The sequence below is a fragment of the Sebastes umbrosus genome, chromosome 23 (assembly GCF_015220745.1).
Source record: "Sebastes umbrosus isolate fSebUmb1 chromosome 23, fSebUmb1.pri, whole genome shotgun sequence".
In the NCBI taxonomy this organism is placed as follows: Eukaryota; Metazoa; Chordata; class Actinopteri; order Perciformes; family Sebastidae; genus Sebastes; species Sebastes umbrosus.
In genome coordinates, this window is record NC_051291.1 from 11957081 (window position 1) to 11973973 (window position 16893).

At 38.0% G+C, this 16893-nt stretch overlaps 2 protein-coding genes across 2 annotated transcripts; one reads left to right on the top strand and one right to left on the bottom strand.

Moving 5' to 3' along the window:
* Window positions 1–5141: 5141 nt before the first annotated feature.
* On the bottom strand, window positions 5142–10315 carry LOC119483116 (bcl-2-like protein 13). The gene is made up of 2 exons (XM_037761176.1): window positions 10083–10315; window positions 5142–6275 (listed from the first exon to the last, which is right to left on the bottom strand). Exons 1-2 carry the CDS (start codon window positions 10298–10300, stop codon window positions 5387–5389), a joined length of 1107 nt encoding a protein of 368 aa, XP_037617104.1. The 5' UTR covers window positions 10301–10315; the 3' UTR covers window positions 5142–5386.
* Window positions 10316–13359: 3044 nt separating this feature from the next.
* mcat (malonyl CoA:ACP acyltransferase (mitochondrial)) lies at window positions 13360–16888 on the top strand. The gene is made up of 5 exons (XM_037761181.1): window positions 13360–13952; window positions 14642–14729; window positions 14821–15038; window positions 15255–15392; window positions 16482–16888. Exons 1-5 carry the CDS (start codon window positions 13524–13526, stop codon window positions 16752–16754), a joined length of 1146 nt encoding a protein of 381 aa, XP_037617109.1. The 5' UTR covers window positions 13360–13523; the 3' UTR covers window positions 16755–16888.
* Window positions 16889–16893: the final 5 nt, after the last annotated feature.

The following is a 16893-nucleotide window of genomic DNA, read 5'->3' on the forward strand; positions in this document are numbered from 1 at the left end:
TTTTGTCAGTGTAATTTTATATAATTGTATCTATTTTTCATTATATTTATATTTTTTTTCTCTTGTTTTTAAAAGATTATAATTGCATATTTTCCTCAGAAAAATAATAAATGTATTATTATATTTTTATTTCTTTCTCTTTTTAAAAGGTTATAATTGCATATTTTCATCAGAAAATGTAACAAATTGTGCATGTTTTATTCTGCCCTTATATTGCACAAAAGGTGATAAACTAATGAAAAATTAGCACAATGTTTTAAAATAACACACATTTACGTTCTTCACAGAGCAACATGAATCCTCTCAGATCTTGCAAACAACAAACTTTGTTCCTCTTCTTGCTTTTTTATTTCTTTACGACACTTTTTTATCACTCATGACCATTAAAGATACATCATTTACCAATTATGTTTTTTGCTACTACTTGCTTTGATTTTAAGAGAAAGTTATGGTACTGTCCTTAAAAGTTGCTGCAGTTTTAAAACATGTCATTTTAGCTTTTTGCACCTCTTGTTAAATTATTTCAACCCTTTATTAAATTCTTTTTTATAACAGATAAAATCCTGGAAAATAAGCTCATTATTCTGCACTCCTTGGGTGTATAAAGGGCTCACTGTGAACCTGAAGCCAAATCAAAATAAAAGTTGTGACTATTTGAATTTCCAATTGACCAGAAGGCCATAAACGCCGCTTCAGAATAATATGATTGTAAAAGGTTAATGGTTAATAATGTGGTTACCACTGTTAAATTCAGCCTGTGTTTTTCCGACAACATAGCCAACCCCCCCCTCCCGTTCAAATAAACAGGGCTTTTTGAGAAGTGCATTTATCTCAGGCGTGCAGTTTTAAATATCAACCGACTTGCTCCTGAAGTTCCCCTTTCAGCTCGGTTAAGTGGTGACAGTCAGGCCTGAACGCCGAGCTGGAAACAAAGAGATGGAGATGGATGGGTTACAGAAAGGCGTGAAGTTACATTGTTAGATTACAGGAGCAGCTCACTCCATATTAATCTGATTATTTGTGTTTGATTTTAACTCACTAAAAAAGTTTTTTGTTCCCATCAGTCAAGAAAAACAACTTGTCACAGTAAATTACCATATAGTGCGCGTGTGTGTGCAAGCATGCAAATATGCATGTGTGCATGTGAGAGTATGTGGCACATGTGTGTTTGTGTGTGCTTCCTGCCTGTGCAGCACGCTGATAAAAACAAAGAACCACAAACCTCGTCCTTTCGCCCACTCCGTCTTTCCCTCTTTCCATTCAGTGTGAAACTTCTGTCAAATCAACTCCATAAATTAAAGACCGCAGCCTGTCGGGCTGCAGCCTGAAGCCTGACAGATGTGTGCTGGTGTTGGCTCTGTGTGGGATGCAGAGTTGGCTCCTTTGTGCTCCATTAGGTCGGTTTTATGTGTCATGTATCATTAGGCTATAAAGAGATCATTTACTGCACTCATTTCTAAATGGTAATGTGGGATGCTTTTTTTCATCACCTTTCGAGTTCACACTTTCTATTTTATTCTATCAATTATTAATCCCGTCACTGACTTTTAGCTGCTGACAACATGGCTCCAGGGTCGGCCTAACACTATCTCAACTATTGGCATGAAATGTTGGTCAAACATTCATCTTCCCCAGAGGATGAAGCACAGTCAATTTGGTGATCCCTTAACTTGATGCCATCATCATTCGTCCAAAACTTTATTTATGACCAAATACCTGCACAACACTAATGACATTCCCATCAGCTTCAACTGTACTTTGTGTTTACTGCTGATTAGCAAATGTTAGCACGCCAACACACTATACTATGATGGTGAACATGATAAACCTTATGCATGTTTTAGCATAACGTTTACCATGTTCACCATTTAATTCAAAGCAACCTTGTGCCAAAGCACATTTGACCCATTTAAAGGATCGGTGTGTAGGATTTAATTGCATCTCGCGGTGAGGTTGCACATTGCAACCAACTGAAATTTCTCCCGTGTGCCAAGCGTGTAGAACTACAGTGGCAACGTGAATGGCCCTATTATTATATCTAGGGATGTCATGAGAACCGATACCAAGTCGATGTCAAAATTCTAAAAACGTGACAGTACTCGTCTTTCTACAGTAACACAGGTACCATAGGTACCATCAGGGCTTGAGACCAACGGCGTCCCGCTGCACTGGGGACGATAGATAATGTGTTTGGGACGCAGTAAATTCACTATCGACCCATCCAGGGGACACACCATATTTTTTCCCCGATAATGCTACATTACGAACAACAAATGTGTGTTGAAAGTTAATGTTAACGTTAAATATAGCTCCCGTCCTGACGATTTCAACCATGGATGTATTAAGAGAACTGGATACAGCGTTGGAGGCGGGGCCCCGTTCAATCCTATGAAAGTTGTTCAGTGGCGGATGGAGCAAAAAAAAAAAGCTTGACTTCCGAGTATGAAATTGGGCCCATAGAGCAGGCGCACTAGCGTTTCCTTTAACTCCGCCTCCAAGCCCTCGGTCCAGCCTCGGACTGGGTCTTCTTCACATGAACGGAGGAAGGAAAATAACTCTGGATTTGGCTATTAGTGCATTTTACTATTTTTAGGACCTAATGATTTAAATAGGGGTCTATTCAAGTGTTCATACTGGGGAGTTGATTTACCTCTAACAAAATTATCCGCTGACTTACAGAGGTCTCTTTCCCAATGTAAGTCTATGGGATAGGTATTTTTGGGCCCAATGGCATCACGTGACGGACACGGAAGTTGTAATTCCACCGTTTGGCCATTATGTAAAATTTGCTTCAAAGACTGGCGCACTTCCTGTTGGTTTGATTTCAACATAGGAAGTGCCATTGATTTACATTATGATGCGTTCAGGCTCCATACAGCAAATATGAGGTTATTGGGCGAAGGTAAATTCTAACATTATCATGATGTGTTCAAATGTAATCTTGTAAAATGTAATTTTTGGTGAGATCCAGTTGTTTGAAGGAGATGTTTTCACAGCAATATATAATAGATAATAGAGAGGTAATTATGACCTGTTTAACTTCCTAACAAAAAACAGCATCCAAATGGTAATAAAGGAGTGTATGTTGGGATGAGATTTATTGTTTTCTTTTGTTTTTTACCGTGGTATCAAATTGGTTTTAAGAATCGTGGAATTTCACTGGTATTGGTATCGACTACTAAATTCATCGTGACATCCCTAGCCCTCTCTAGAGCCAGTGTTTGGTTTGTCTGTTCTGGGCTACCGTAGAAACATAGTGGACTCCGTAAAGAGGACCTGCTTCCTATGTAGATATAAACGGCTCATGCTAAGCTAAAGAAAACACAAATGATTTTCAAGTGATTAATCACTAAAGAAAACCTTAAACGTATTAATATTATATTCCATTTCTGCCAATGGATCCCCTAAATCCTACACACTGGACCTTTAAAGAAACATTACTGTGTGTTTTAGTAGATCACAAGTGTTGCTGTTATCTATATATTATGATGTTGAGGGTGTCAGTAAATCCATGTTTATTATGTGGTTAGGTGTGTGTGTGTGTGTGTGTGTGTGTGTGTGTGTGTGTGTTTAGAGGAAAGGGAGAGAGAGAGATTCATGTCTGTCTGTAAAGGTGGTGTTTTCAGGCTGCAGCTTTATCTTTCCAAACAAAGAAGCACTTTCCTTCCTCTTCTCAATTCAATAGCTGCGTGCATGTTGGCACCGATGTGGGAACGGCAGGCTAACCGCAGGACAGTCAACCCCATTGTTCTTCTTTATTTACTGGCACTCGATGAAAATCAAGAAGTGTTAAAGCCGCTGGTATATAATTAGTCTATTGGGCTGAACGCTGGTGTAACCGCAGAGTTGTAATCTTTATCTATGAGATCATATTCGTGTCATGGGTGGGAGCATCAGAAAAAGTTATGCACATAGTAGATTCTGTGTTTCTGCTACGGCTGATATCCAATTTTGTTATTTTTTTGGGATACATTTTCAACAATTTGTAATCCAAGTGAAGCACTCTATTATTTTACAGTGAAACAAAGTTGTATTCATAACTTCTTTTTATCTATTTTGTCTTTCTTGGTAATTCAGCAGGCGTCTTTCCTTATCCACAAGTAAACATATGGTTTATGTTTTAAAGAATATACATTATAAAGATTCCATGATCCTAAAAGGTCAAGTGATTTAGCAGAATACAGGTTGATAAATTGATTAATTGTTGGTTAAAATGTATTGTCCTATAAGGTTGATATTGATTTTGTTTGCTAAATGACTGAAATGGAGCAGACTGACCAGCAGACGGCAGGACGGAGCTTTAAACAAAACTCGTGACACATATCTTACAACTTTCTGCCACATGGAGCAGGTGATTTTTTTCAGTTTACCTGCAGTCCAAAGTACTAGTTTCTATAAATGTTTATTTAATCTGTCAGATTCTCTGCTGTTTGTACCATCAGTACTTTTCTTTCCTATGACACACTAAAGGGGATTTTTTTCTTTTGCTGTGCTCCCTCATTACATTTATCTGACAACTTGCCATCTATATATACAGTCTATGGTCTTAACTCATTGTTTTAGTTTTTCAGGCCCACAATGTGACTGTTTCGGTTCACTCTCACAGGTCTCATAGCATCTAATGCACGCTATACCTGCCCGACACTGAACCACACAGAGTGAACATAGTGGAGCATTTAGCATCCTAAGAGTCAGACATTCCCTTTAGGAGTTAGTAGAGACAAACAACAGAGCTTAAAGGAGAGTAATATTAGACTTCCATTCATCAGGTGTCCAGAAACACGACTCCAAATGTTGCTTTGTATCTGATGGATGTGAAAATGGGTAGCTGTTTGCAAAATCAACTTAAAAAGGGTGATACTATGTCAGTGTTTAGTTCACAGCTTGTTTCTGCTGCCCCCAAGTGGCTAAAAAATATCAATACTTGCAGGTTTAAGAGGCAAAAAAAGGTTGTTTTCAGCCCACCCGCTCACTCTCCTGCTGTTCATTTCTTATATGTAACACAGATACGTGCAGTTGCATGACGTGTAAAGTATGAAGTCTAGAGTAACATGAGGAATTAGTGTCTGATTTCATCCCTTATGTTGTTTTCTGGTGAAGTAATAAGAGACACAATCACACAAAGAAACAACAACGAAACATTTCAAGTTTCAGGATTCTTTAAAATTATATACCTTTACATGATTTTACATTCCAGGTTTACATTTTAGAGATCTATTACAGAAAAACAAAGGCCATGAGCTGAGGTAGCACAAAAACGAATTTCAAAAATCAAATTAATGTGTCTAATAATAACTATAATACAACAGAGCGTCAGAGAGTAAAATCCAGAAGTGGAATATTTTCATTTGGAATAGATGTGTCGAAACGGGGGATTTAAAGGAGACTATTTTCTGCAGTAGGCCACAGCACCATAAGCCACAACTCCCACAACGGCGACTAAAGCGGCGCCTCCGCACAGCAGCTCGGTGGAGCTCAGAGGAGTCTTGGGTGCAGAGGGCGGCGGCGGCGGTGGCTCCGGCTTTTCTGGTGCTGCTTGAGAGGCTTTGGCTGAATGTTCCTCCACGTCCGAGAGGGGAATCTGTGAGAATTTAAGTTGCTCGAGCCTCTCTGATGGAGGCTCTTCTGCCATCCGTGTGAGGATTGAAGGAGGGTGGAGGCCCTGAGTGGAGTAAAGCTCCTCAGCTTCAGTAGTTGTGGTTGAAGGGACCGGGGTGGACGTAGCGGAGGGGGGATCGAGTCTGACGATGGGCAAAGGAGGCAGCGCCATCGGGGGAACCACCTGCCTGAACTCTGCATGCTTCTTCTCCTCCGCTGACGCCTCCTCAGTTTCTAGGGCGTGGAGGTGCCGCTCCTCCTCCCTGAGCTCCACCAGCTCCCTCTCCCCACCTAAAACACTCAACACGCTCGTCTGCATCTCCTCGTCGTCTTCCTCCTCTTCCTCCGCTCTCTTCGCCTCCTCCTTCTCTGCCTCCTCGAGCATCTCGGCCTCCTCTCGCTCCAGGTGGACCATGTCGGAGTTGGAGGAGTGGTTCTCCTCGCCGCCCAGAACCGCCCCGTCGTTGCTGTCCAGGCTCTTGGTGTCCTCGGGGTCCACGTCTCCCATCGTGGACCAGGACGCTGCCAGCAGGCTCTCGCTCTGCCAGGGTTCAAGGCTCTCTGCGTGGGTCAGAGGCAGAGCGGCAGAGCCGGGGCTGAGGGAACCAGCCTCACCGCCTCCTCCATCCCCCCTGCTGGACTCGTCTGGGGCCTTTCCTTCCAGAATGAAGACTGCTGCAGAGACAAAATAGATTCAGAGATGGAAGTAGGCTACTTGAGTATTTCCATTTTATACCACTTAGTTCTTCCACTTTGCTACATTTTACTCTACTACATTTAGCTAGAGTGAAGGTACAGATATCACATGAAACTAGAAAACATGTCATACTAGCTTTTAGGGAAGGATGCTCAGTAATGCTACAAAGTTGGGCTAAATTTTGGTGAGGAAAAACTGGCATGGCCATTTTCAAAGGGGTCCCTTGACCTTTGACCTCCAGATATGTGAATGAAAATGGGTTCTATGGGTACCCACAAGTCTCCACTTTACAGACATGCCCACTTTATGATAATCACATGCAGTTTTTTTAATGCAATATAAATGTTATATTTTTGCTTATTCTAAAAATGATGTATTTTTAATATCTTTCTGCATACAAGGGTCCCTAAACAGTCTTGGAATTGCATAAATTGGGTATGACTGTAAAGCTGAGATCTTGTGGATCCAATGAGCTCAATTGTATTCATGTGTGATGATGTTAGTCCCCATAATAGCAATTTCATTGTAGTGAGACCATTTTATGAAACTTGACCTCACTGTATAAAATGACCTGTATGAACTTTACAGCCACAAAATAGAGACCTATGCGTAGATTGACAGTAAGGGGGTTTCTGAGAAGTTTCCAGAATAAAAAATGTAATTCTTGCGGAAATCTTTCAAAAGTTCTTTCAAAAGTTTTTGATACCAAATCACAGCATGGCTTTTTCTATTGTCTTGGTGTTGTAATGTCACCGGTCCCGGTTTCCTGGTTAAAAGTCCGGTGTTTGGACTCACCTCCCCTCTCCTCCCGCCCACCATAAGTGTTCTTTCTTGCTTTTTATACTATGTCATTAACTCTTACCGTAGCATTTATACGTGTATGCATTTACATTGCAGCCAGTACAGGATACATGGAGTACAAGAAAGGCGTTCTTATTGCACCCTGAACGCCTTGCGCATCATCGTGGCATTTATGCGCCTTTTCGTGCATACGGGCTGGTATTTTATTTAGTTTATGTAGGCTACTTATTTCAAGTCCAAACCATGATGTTTTTCCTAAACCTAACTAAATGAGTTTATTGCCTCAACCTAACTGCGGATGTAACCGTAGTTTCGTTGCGTGGCGTACAAATGACACATAAAAATCCTAAAATGTGTACTTATGAAACGTGGAATTGCTGCGTAACGTTGTGCTATTTATACGCCTTCCCGTGAGACCAGGTTGAAAAAAGACCCCGTGCCAGACAGCAATGCACGCCAGGACACTGAGAACCCAACACATAGACTGCACCGACTTCCTCCAGGATTGTCTCACTTTTCTACAAACAAAACCTTCAGAACATTAGAAATGTTTCTACACTTAGTGGCTTCAATAAATAACGATCTACATTTTTCAACAGGTCAGTGACGTCAGTGAGGCCGTGGGTGGAAACAGTTGCTCACTGGCTGCTCTGTATTGCGGCGGGCTGTGACTATCTATAGCCTCGACCTGCATATCTTACTATGTTTAGGCACTATATACATCTCCATCTGTCACCCAAGAGTGGAAGCTATTTCAGTGATTTCACATGACGTGAGAATCGGGACAAGAGTAGGAACATAAAGTGGAAGTGACAAATTATTCATTAGATTCCCAGAAGTTACTGGGATATTAACATTTAATCTCTATAAAATCATAATTTCTGGAACTCTTTCCAGATTAAGGATGACCACTATGGACCACATGGTTTGTTTGCATGAATTAAATCAGTCTCAAGGTGACCCTTTTCACCTCTTGTGCCACGTTTTCAGCTTTGATTGCAGAAAGTATTCGCCCCATGCCAGCCCCAGAATAGACTCTCTCAACACTTGCTGTTCACTGTCTACTGTTGCATCACGTTCACAACATGTGGCCGTCTTGTGTTTTCTCTGGTTTCAGAACATGTCTCGTGACATCTCAGGTCTTAGAGATGCTCCGAATAAAAGCATAAGCATACCAATAAAATATTTATATTTTATTTCTATGAGGAAGAGGGAGGAGGACACGATCAATACTCGATACTGACTGATTTCTATGTTTTTCTTTTTTTTTTACTTTTTAAAATATCTATTAATAATAAACATTATATTTATTTTCGGAGGCTTTTATTGAGTTCATATGGTGATTTTGTTGTTGTAAATGTTAATAAAATAATATGTTATTATATTTAAAATATATATATATATTTTTTAATAATAATAATAAAATAACTAGGGCTGGCAAAGTTAACATGATAACAAAGCATTAACGCAAATTTGTTTTAATGCCATTAATTTCTTTAACGCAGTGTAACTCAGTTTTAAAGCTAGAATGAAATAATGAATAAATAACGCTCCAAACTTATGCTACATTTTGGCGAGGAAAAACTGGCATGGCTATTTTCAAAGGGGTCCATTGACCTCTGACCTCAAGATATGTGAATAAAAATGGGTTCTATGGTCACCCATGAGTCTCCCCTTTACAGACATGCCCACTTTATGATAATCACATGCAGTTTGGGGCAAGTCATAGTGAAGTCAGCACACTGACACACTGACAGCTGTTGTTGCCTGTTGGGCTGCAGTTTGCCATGTCATGATTTGAGCATATTTTTTATGCTAAATGCAGTACCTGTGAGGGTTTCTGGACAATATCTGTCATTGTTTTGTGTTTTTAATTGATTTCCAATAATAAATATATACATACATTTGCATAAAGCAGCATATTTGCCCACTCCCATGTTGATAAGAGTATTACATACTTGACAAATCTCCCTTTAAGGTACATTTTGAACAGATAAAAAATGTGCGATTACTTTGCGATTAATAGCGATTAAATACTTTAATCAATTGACAGCCCTAACTTTTATTATTGCTTTGTACACCTGCATTCCAGGACTGAAACACTATTTCTTTTGTGTTGCTTCACAGGGGGGAAGCAAACCCCCCTCCTGACTGTTGCACAACAGCTTGGTTACTTTTTGTGCAATAAACCCTTCAGACTCTGCTTCTAGCAGCTGGACAGAATCAATAAAAAAGACTCATTAGGCCTTGAATAAACATTTCCAGTAAACAGCGCCTGAAAGAGCCACCTGAGTATCAATGCTCAGGTTCTTGTTTGAGCATTCAGATTTGTTAAATTTTCCTATTTCTGATTTGGATATTTTGTATGTTGTCATGCTTACATGATAAAAATCCTTCATTGTATCACTCCACCTCTTCCAGAGTGAGCAGGCGTCACTGATTTAATGAGCAACTAGCTGCCATGTTGCCCTGTAGACCTGTGCAGACTTCAATCCCTGAAACATTCAACAGTTTAAACCCTTCACACACACACAAAACTCATCTGTGTCCCTGCTTGCAAAGAAACCAATCAACCTCTTCTGCTCTGCAGGTGACCCTCCTTTGCTTACTGGCCTACTTGAGTAATAGGATTCCCATTGATCCTATCCCAGCGATAACATGGTGAAGTAAATGATCAGGGAGATTTAGGGCACTCCTTCTGTGCTAATGTGTGTTGGGATATCACATACAAGAATTTACAAAAGGTCAGCTTTCAATGTCAAAGTGGGAGAACTGGTTGAGATAAGACAAACCAGCTCTTCATGGCAGTCTGTCTGTCCTGTGCAAGGTGACAACAACCTATAGTGACCCCTCTGACATGTTTACAGATAACACACTTTTAACAAAAACACGGCACATAAAAGGAGATCACATTCTTCTCTCTCTTTCGTCTGCTTTCAGGCTTTAAAAACTTTCTGCAATGTGAATAAAAACATCCCGGCATACCTGCGTCCTCTTGGTGAACGAGCTGCTAGATGAGAAAGAGGTCAGAGCCAGACGTGCATTCAGACGCGAAGCCACAAAACAACAGATAGGCAGACATGCATGCTGTAGCTGGCACGGGACTAACAAGATGGACAAGCTGTGCAAAAGTCTCTCCCTCTCTCTCCCTCCCTCTCCCTCTCTCTGTCTCTCTCTCTCACCCACCCCACTTCCCAAATCCATGACATAACAGTTGGCTGAAGAGCTCCCAGTAGTGACTTTGCTGTCTGCTTAGAATGAGAAAGATTATTAATAATAATGTAAATAAAAAGTTTAACTCTTGAATCAGAGTCTCTGAAAGGTCACCAGAGGTCAGTGGGTGAGTGTTTCACTCGGGTAAACACGTGGAGTTTTATGTTCGTTCGCTGTCCAAACAGCAGATTATCAGTGAGTCCACAGTGTGCTGCTGTGACACAGAGTGGAAAACGCATGTCAGACAGAGAGAAGAGCTATTTCTAAAGAGGAACTTTCCAAGTTGTACTTCCCTCTACTGGTAAGATATGTTACAAGACTGGAAACTATGCCAGTTGGCTTTTATACGCTTGCACAGCACCAACATGTATATGGCAGTGATTCTCAAAGTGGGGTCCCTGTCAGCGAAGTAATTTACTATAAATTATAAGATTGTGCTCTATCATTAAAAAGGGCATATGTACAGATGGGGACAATTTGTGCCAATAAAACAAATAATTAGTGTCCATTACTCCCACTCATGTAAGCTTTGGGCCAATAGAACCTCTAATATCATTGTGACACACAGCAAAAAGTTAATTTTTTTTAAGTTGAAGCACTTAACAAGTTTAAACATCTGGATTTATTATGACTACATGTATGCCAGTATTGATACTGTTCATTTTCTGAAAGCAATAACTTGAAATGTAGGATATAAATGCTGTCAAGTAAAATCAAGATGTAATTTGAATAAAATCACCCTCTGTTTAAAAGGTATATATTTGGTATTAACATTCAATAACATTGCTAATTTCCCCGCTGTGGGACTAATAAAGGGTTATCTCATTTTATCTTATCATAATTAAAATTGAAATGTGTTTCTGTATATCACTAGGTCTGAAGTATTTAGGTTGAAAAGTTTTAGAATAAAAATAGCTCCAATGGTATCTATTAAGAAAATGCTTAATCGTGTTACAATTAAGAGGAGGTCCTTGGTCCATGTTATTTTATTAATTATATATTATTATTATTATTATTATTATGCATTTATACATATGATTGTATGTTCAAATATGTGATTGTAACATTCCTGAGGGTGGCAGTAGTGGAACATTTATAAATGAATTATTCCCTATGGCCATTTAGAGCATATTATGACACATCTTTTCTATTGTAAGGAATCCATTCTAGTTTTGGTATGACTGTGTAGATATTGATGTTGTGGAGTGTTATTAATATTGTAAAGGGTACACATTTATTTGAATACATTTTTATTTCACTTCACACGGATTATAGCACTATATGATCACAAGGTAAAAGAGTACAATGTTAAGTTTTAAGTAACCTAAATCCTAGATGGATTAAAGAGAATTCACAGCTCAGCACCTGGATGGTGGAAACAGTTTGATCAATGTTGTTAATGAGACAAATTAAATTTTATACCATGGACACAGAAAACACAAGTTTCTCAATGACTGGCAGGTAATAAAACTATATATCAGGACACATCATCATACCAGCAGGTAACCATAGTAACAACTTTGATGCTTCACACACTACACATGAAAAGTAAAAAGATTTGAGTTAAGTTTATCTTAAGGAAGTGATGTATTAGTTGTATTTTGTAACATGTACATATTTGACTACGATTGAAAACTTAAAACTCAAAAATTAGATAATTTAGACATTTCAAATTTATTCCAATTGTTTAATTGATTAAAATTGTTTTATTGAACTTCTTTTCCTTTCCTTGCATTTCATTTCAAAATGTATTTCGAACATGTAGAATAAAAAACAAAGAAAAAGAGAATGATCATACCAACAAGTGGACAGTCAGAAACAAGTAGTATTTACATACAATGAAAAGCATTAGAAAAATAACTTGTCAAACACTTGATGCCTTGATTTACATATTACATATATAATATGCGCAACAAAATTATTTATAATATACAATTTATAATATACAATATGCACATGCAATACAACATGCAATATATACATACACACATACATACACATATACATACATATACATACACATACACATACATACATATATATATATATATATCATATTGACTATTTGTTATCTTTTCTTATATGCGCAAAGATTTTATTTATAATATACAATTTATAATACACAATATGCACATGCAATACAACATGCAATATATAAATACACACATACATACACATACACATACATATTCATATACATACACATACATACATATATATATATATATATCATATTGATTATTTGTTATCTTTTCTTATATGCGCATATTATTATTTGTAATATACAATTTATAATACACAATATGCACATGCAATACAACATGCAATATATACATACACACATACATACACATATACATACATATACATACACATACACATACACATACATACATATATATATATCATATTGACTATTTGTTATCTTTTCTTATATGCGCAAAGATTTTATTTATAATATACAATTTATAATACACAATATGCACATGCAATACAACATGCAATATATAAATACACACATACATACACATACACATACATATTCATATACATACACATACACATACATACATATATATATATATATCATATTGACTATTTGTTATCTTTTCTTATATGCGCAAAGATTTTATTTATAATATACAATTTATAATACACAATATGCACATGCAATACAACATGCAATATATAAATACACACATACATACACATACATATTCATATACATACACATACATACATATATATATAAATATCATATTGACTATTTGTTATCTTTTCTTATATGCGCATATTATTATTTGTAATATACAATTTATAATACACAATATGCACATGCAATACAACATGCAATACATACATTTTATTTGTTGTATAATTTATTTTTATATTATTGTTATACTGTGAAATATATTTACTGATTTACTGATGTACTTTATAGAACTACTGTATTGAATTTCGTAAATAAAGAATTGAGAAAAAATAAAAATTGGCAAAAAAAAGTAATTACATATTTTGCCCTGAAGGTGTCGCTGCAGCAAGTAAAGAACCGGAAGTGAACCCGGAAGGAAAATACAATCAACTTCAGGTGACCTCAACCAATATGGCGGCGCTCAGCACGGTGTCATGGTGACCGTTTGGCACTACATTTTCGTGCATTAATTCCAGTTATTCCAGGCAGATTATGGGTCTTTATAACCCGTGAAGTTAGGCCATGTTGGCATTATTGGTAGCCAGAAGGAAAGCCAGGTGTCTGGTCTCTCTGAGCAGGAGATGGTCCACCAAACACACCGGGGGCTCCTCAGATGGAGCAGCCGAAACCAGCGCTCCTCTCCCGGCCAGCGACAGCGAGCCGCCCGCTGCTGTGGAGGTGGAGCGCAGAGCCAGAAAAGACCCCAGCGACTGCTCCGTGCTGCTCTTCCCCGGCCAGGGCAGCCAGTTTGTGGGCATGAGTAGAGGGCTTCTGAAGTACCCTAACGTGAAGGAGATGTTCACGGTGGCCCAGAAGATCCTCGGCTACGACCTGCTGGCTCTGTGTCTGGAGGGACCCGAGGAGGAGCTGAGGAAGACGGTTCACTGTCAGCCGGCGGTGTTCGTCACCTCGCTGGCTGCTGTGGAGAGGCTCAACCACCACAACCCACAGGTGCCTATCACATTATATCATCTATTATCAGCAGTATTTATCAGTGCTGGACCAAGTATTCAGATATTTTAAATTATTGTATTTTATTTTATTTATTAATAATGATAATAATAATTATTATTATTATTTAAATTGTATTTATTTATTTCATTTAATATTTTTTTTAAATTTTAAAAGTAAAGTAGCAATAGTGTAAACATACTCTGTTACAAATAAAAGTCCTGCATTCAAAGTACAGAAGTATTAGCATCAAAATATAAGTAAAAGTACTCATTGTAATGGCCCATTTCACACTCATATTAATAATAATATATTATGATTATTGATGCATTAGAGTATACATGATCTTAATGTTGCAGCTGATAAAAGTGGCACATTTTTTATAATTTAATATACTGCTATATTTTGTATTAATAATTTAAAATCTGTAACTGGTAACTAAAGTTTTCAAATAAATGTAGTGGAGTAAAAAGTACAATATTTGCCTCATTAAATACAGAAAAAATAATATTAAAAATAAATTTTGCCTTTTTTTATTATTTGATTTTTTTATTTATTTGCACATATATAAAACTGCACAAAATCCAGTCAATGAAAAAAAACAAAAAACAAGTAATGTGTCAGGAGAGGTCAAGAAGCCACAGGCGTATACACATTTTTTATGTAACCCCTTACACTTCTGTCCACAGGCCATTGAGACGTGTGTTGCTGCTGCAGGTTTCAGCGTTGGAGAATTTGCTGCCCTGGTTTTTTCCGGTGCCATGAACTACGCTGAAGGTAAATATGTGTCTTAACTTGTACATGACAAAGATGTTGCTCAGTTAAAAAGTGAATATGTCTTATATATTAGCCGCTCTGCGTCTTCTAGCTCTGTATGCGGTGAAAGTCCGTGCAGAGGCCATGCAGAAAGCGTCAGAGCTGGTTCCCAGTGGCATGCTGTCCGTCATCGGTAAACCACAGGCCCAGTATAAATATGCCTGTCTTCAGGCTAAAGAACACTGCACGAGCCTGGGGATGGAGGAGCCGGTCTGCTCTGTGGCCAACTATCTGTTCCCTGATGGCAGGGTCATCGCAGGGCACCAAAAGGTATGGAGCATTAGGACAGCCTTAAAAACTTTCTGCAGATTATCTTATACATTTATCACAACTGGAAAAATGCTTCATATCATGTTGTTGTTTTATCTAAGTTACAGTGATGTAAAGCTGTGTAAAAGTGATGAAAAAGCTCCTACAGTTTTACACATCGTCTAGTCAGACTCCTCTTGTGTTTTCGCTTTCATTGTAACCGTGTTGTCTTCTCAGGCTCTGGATTTCCTGCAGGAGAACTCTCGACGTCTCCAGTTCATGAGGACCAATCCTCTCCCGGTCAGCGGGGCTTTTCACACCGAGCTGATGGAGTCGGCTACTGAACCCTTCAGAGAGGTGCTCAGACAGATTGAGGTCAGTCAAACCTTTTTTTTAAGCCCTTCATGGTGTTATGTGTTATGGTAATGTGATAATTACTATGTATATTGCTTATTTAATCCATTTTGATATGTTTGGATATGTAATATAAAGAAACAATATTAGAAATGTAGTGTAAAGAAATGTGAATGAACAATTCACCACTTTTGGAAGAACTGCTCTAAAATAACATTTGGAAAAATAGTGCTGATTTACAAAACCTATAAGACGTGGGATTTAATCTATCCCTCGAACTGTTTAAGATGATTGATTTGCATAGAAATCAACATTGTAATGTCCAATATAAAGGAAACGCCAACATAACATGTGTTAAAACGACCGCCTTTGAACTGTCACGTAAGTGTGTGCTAAACCAGCAGTTCCCATAAAAAAAGGTTGGAAAACTCTACTATATAAAAAAAAAAACTAGAGCTACAACAATTATTCGATTAATCAGGCAATTGACGAAATTGAATGAATTAATTGCTTCTTCTTCTTTCTAATTTTTTTGCTGTTTTTCATGTAAAAAAAAAAGCAAAACATTTGTCGGCTCCAGGAGGATTTGATGCGTTTCTTTGTCATCGATAGTAAACTAAAAGTCCTTGAGCATTTTTTTTAACAAAACAATTAATCTGTTAATTGAAAAAAATAATCGGCAGATTAAACGATAATGAAAATAATTGTTTTAGTTGCAGCCCTAAAACAAACCTACATCGTCAATCCACCATATTGTACCATGTGAAAGTAAAAATTGTCCCCCTTTTTTTTGATTTTCAAGAAACAAACGATACATATATACAAACATACACAAGACAAAGAAAAAATAAAATAAAATAAGAATACATAAAAAATAGAAATAAAAGGATAAATAAATAATAAATATAAATAATATTATATATAATAAATGTTTCTCCCACAGCTAGTGTCCACTGCCCCTTTTAATATTAATTAATTTCATCCACATCTCTCGTAATAATTTATAATCTCACCAATAACCATTTTATTCAGCCACCACTCTTGGAAAAATCACACGCCTGGACTGATTGAGTACTTGTGATCTTACACCTAGACTTCTCTCCCGCTCAGGTCCGGCGTCCCGAGATCAACGTGTACTCCAACGTGGATGGCAAGCGCTACATGAACGAAAGCCACGTGCGGCGGCAGCTGGTGAAGCAGCTGGTGTCGCCGGTGAAGTGGGAGCAAACGCTGCACGAGATCTACGAGAGGACGCAGGGGAGGAAGTTCCCTCACACCTACGAGGTCGGCCCGGGAAAGCAGCTCGGCGCCACGCTTCGAAAGTGTAACAGGAAGGCTTTCAAAACTTATGCAAACGTGGAAGTCACCACTCATGAAGACTAATAATGCAGAGGTCAAAAAAATGGGCCTCGGTGCTCATTTTAGTGTGGACATGACCAGCAAGACTCCTGTGGTAGATTCTTATGGTCTTGTTTGTGTATTATTATTATGTAATTAAATATTTTTTATTAATGAGACTACA

What these genes read in the sequence shown, in the direction of transcription:
- LOC119483116 (XM_037761176.1), bottom strand. Translation starts at nt 10,300, where the DNA reads ATGGATTTGGGAAGTGGGGTGGGTGAGAGAGAGAGACAGAGAGAGGGA. An exon ending in TCGTTCACCAAGAGGACGCA is followed by an intron (nt 6,276 to 10,082) that starts GGTATGCCGGGA and finishes TTTTGTCTCTGC; the next exon opens with AGCAGTCTTCATTCTGGAAG.
- mcat (XM_037761181.1), top strand. Translation starts at nt 13,524, where the DNA reads ATGTTGGCATTATTGGTAGCCAGAAGGAAAGCCAGGTGTCTGGTCTCT. An exon ending in TCATCGCAGGGCACCAAAAG is followed by an intron (nt 15,039 to 15,254) that starts GTATGGAGCATT and finishes TTGTCTTCTCAG; the next exon opens with GCTCTGGATTTCCTGCAGGA. An exon ending in AGGTGCTCAGACAGATTGAG is followed by an intron (nt 15,393 to 16,481) that starts GTCAGTCAAACC and finishes TCTCCCGCTCAG; the next exon opens with GTCCGGCGTCCCGAGATCAA.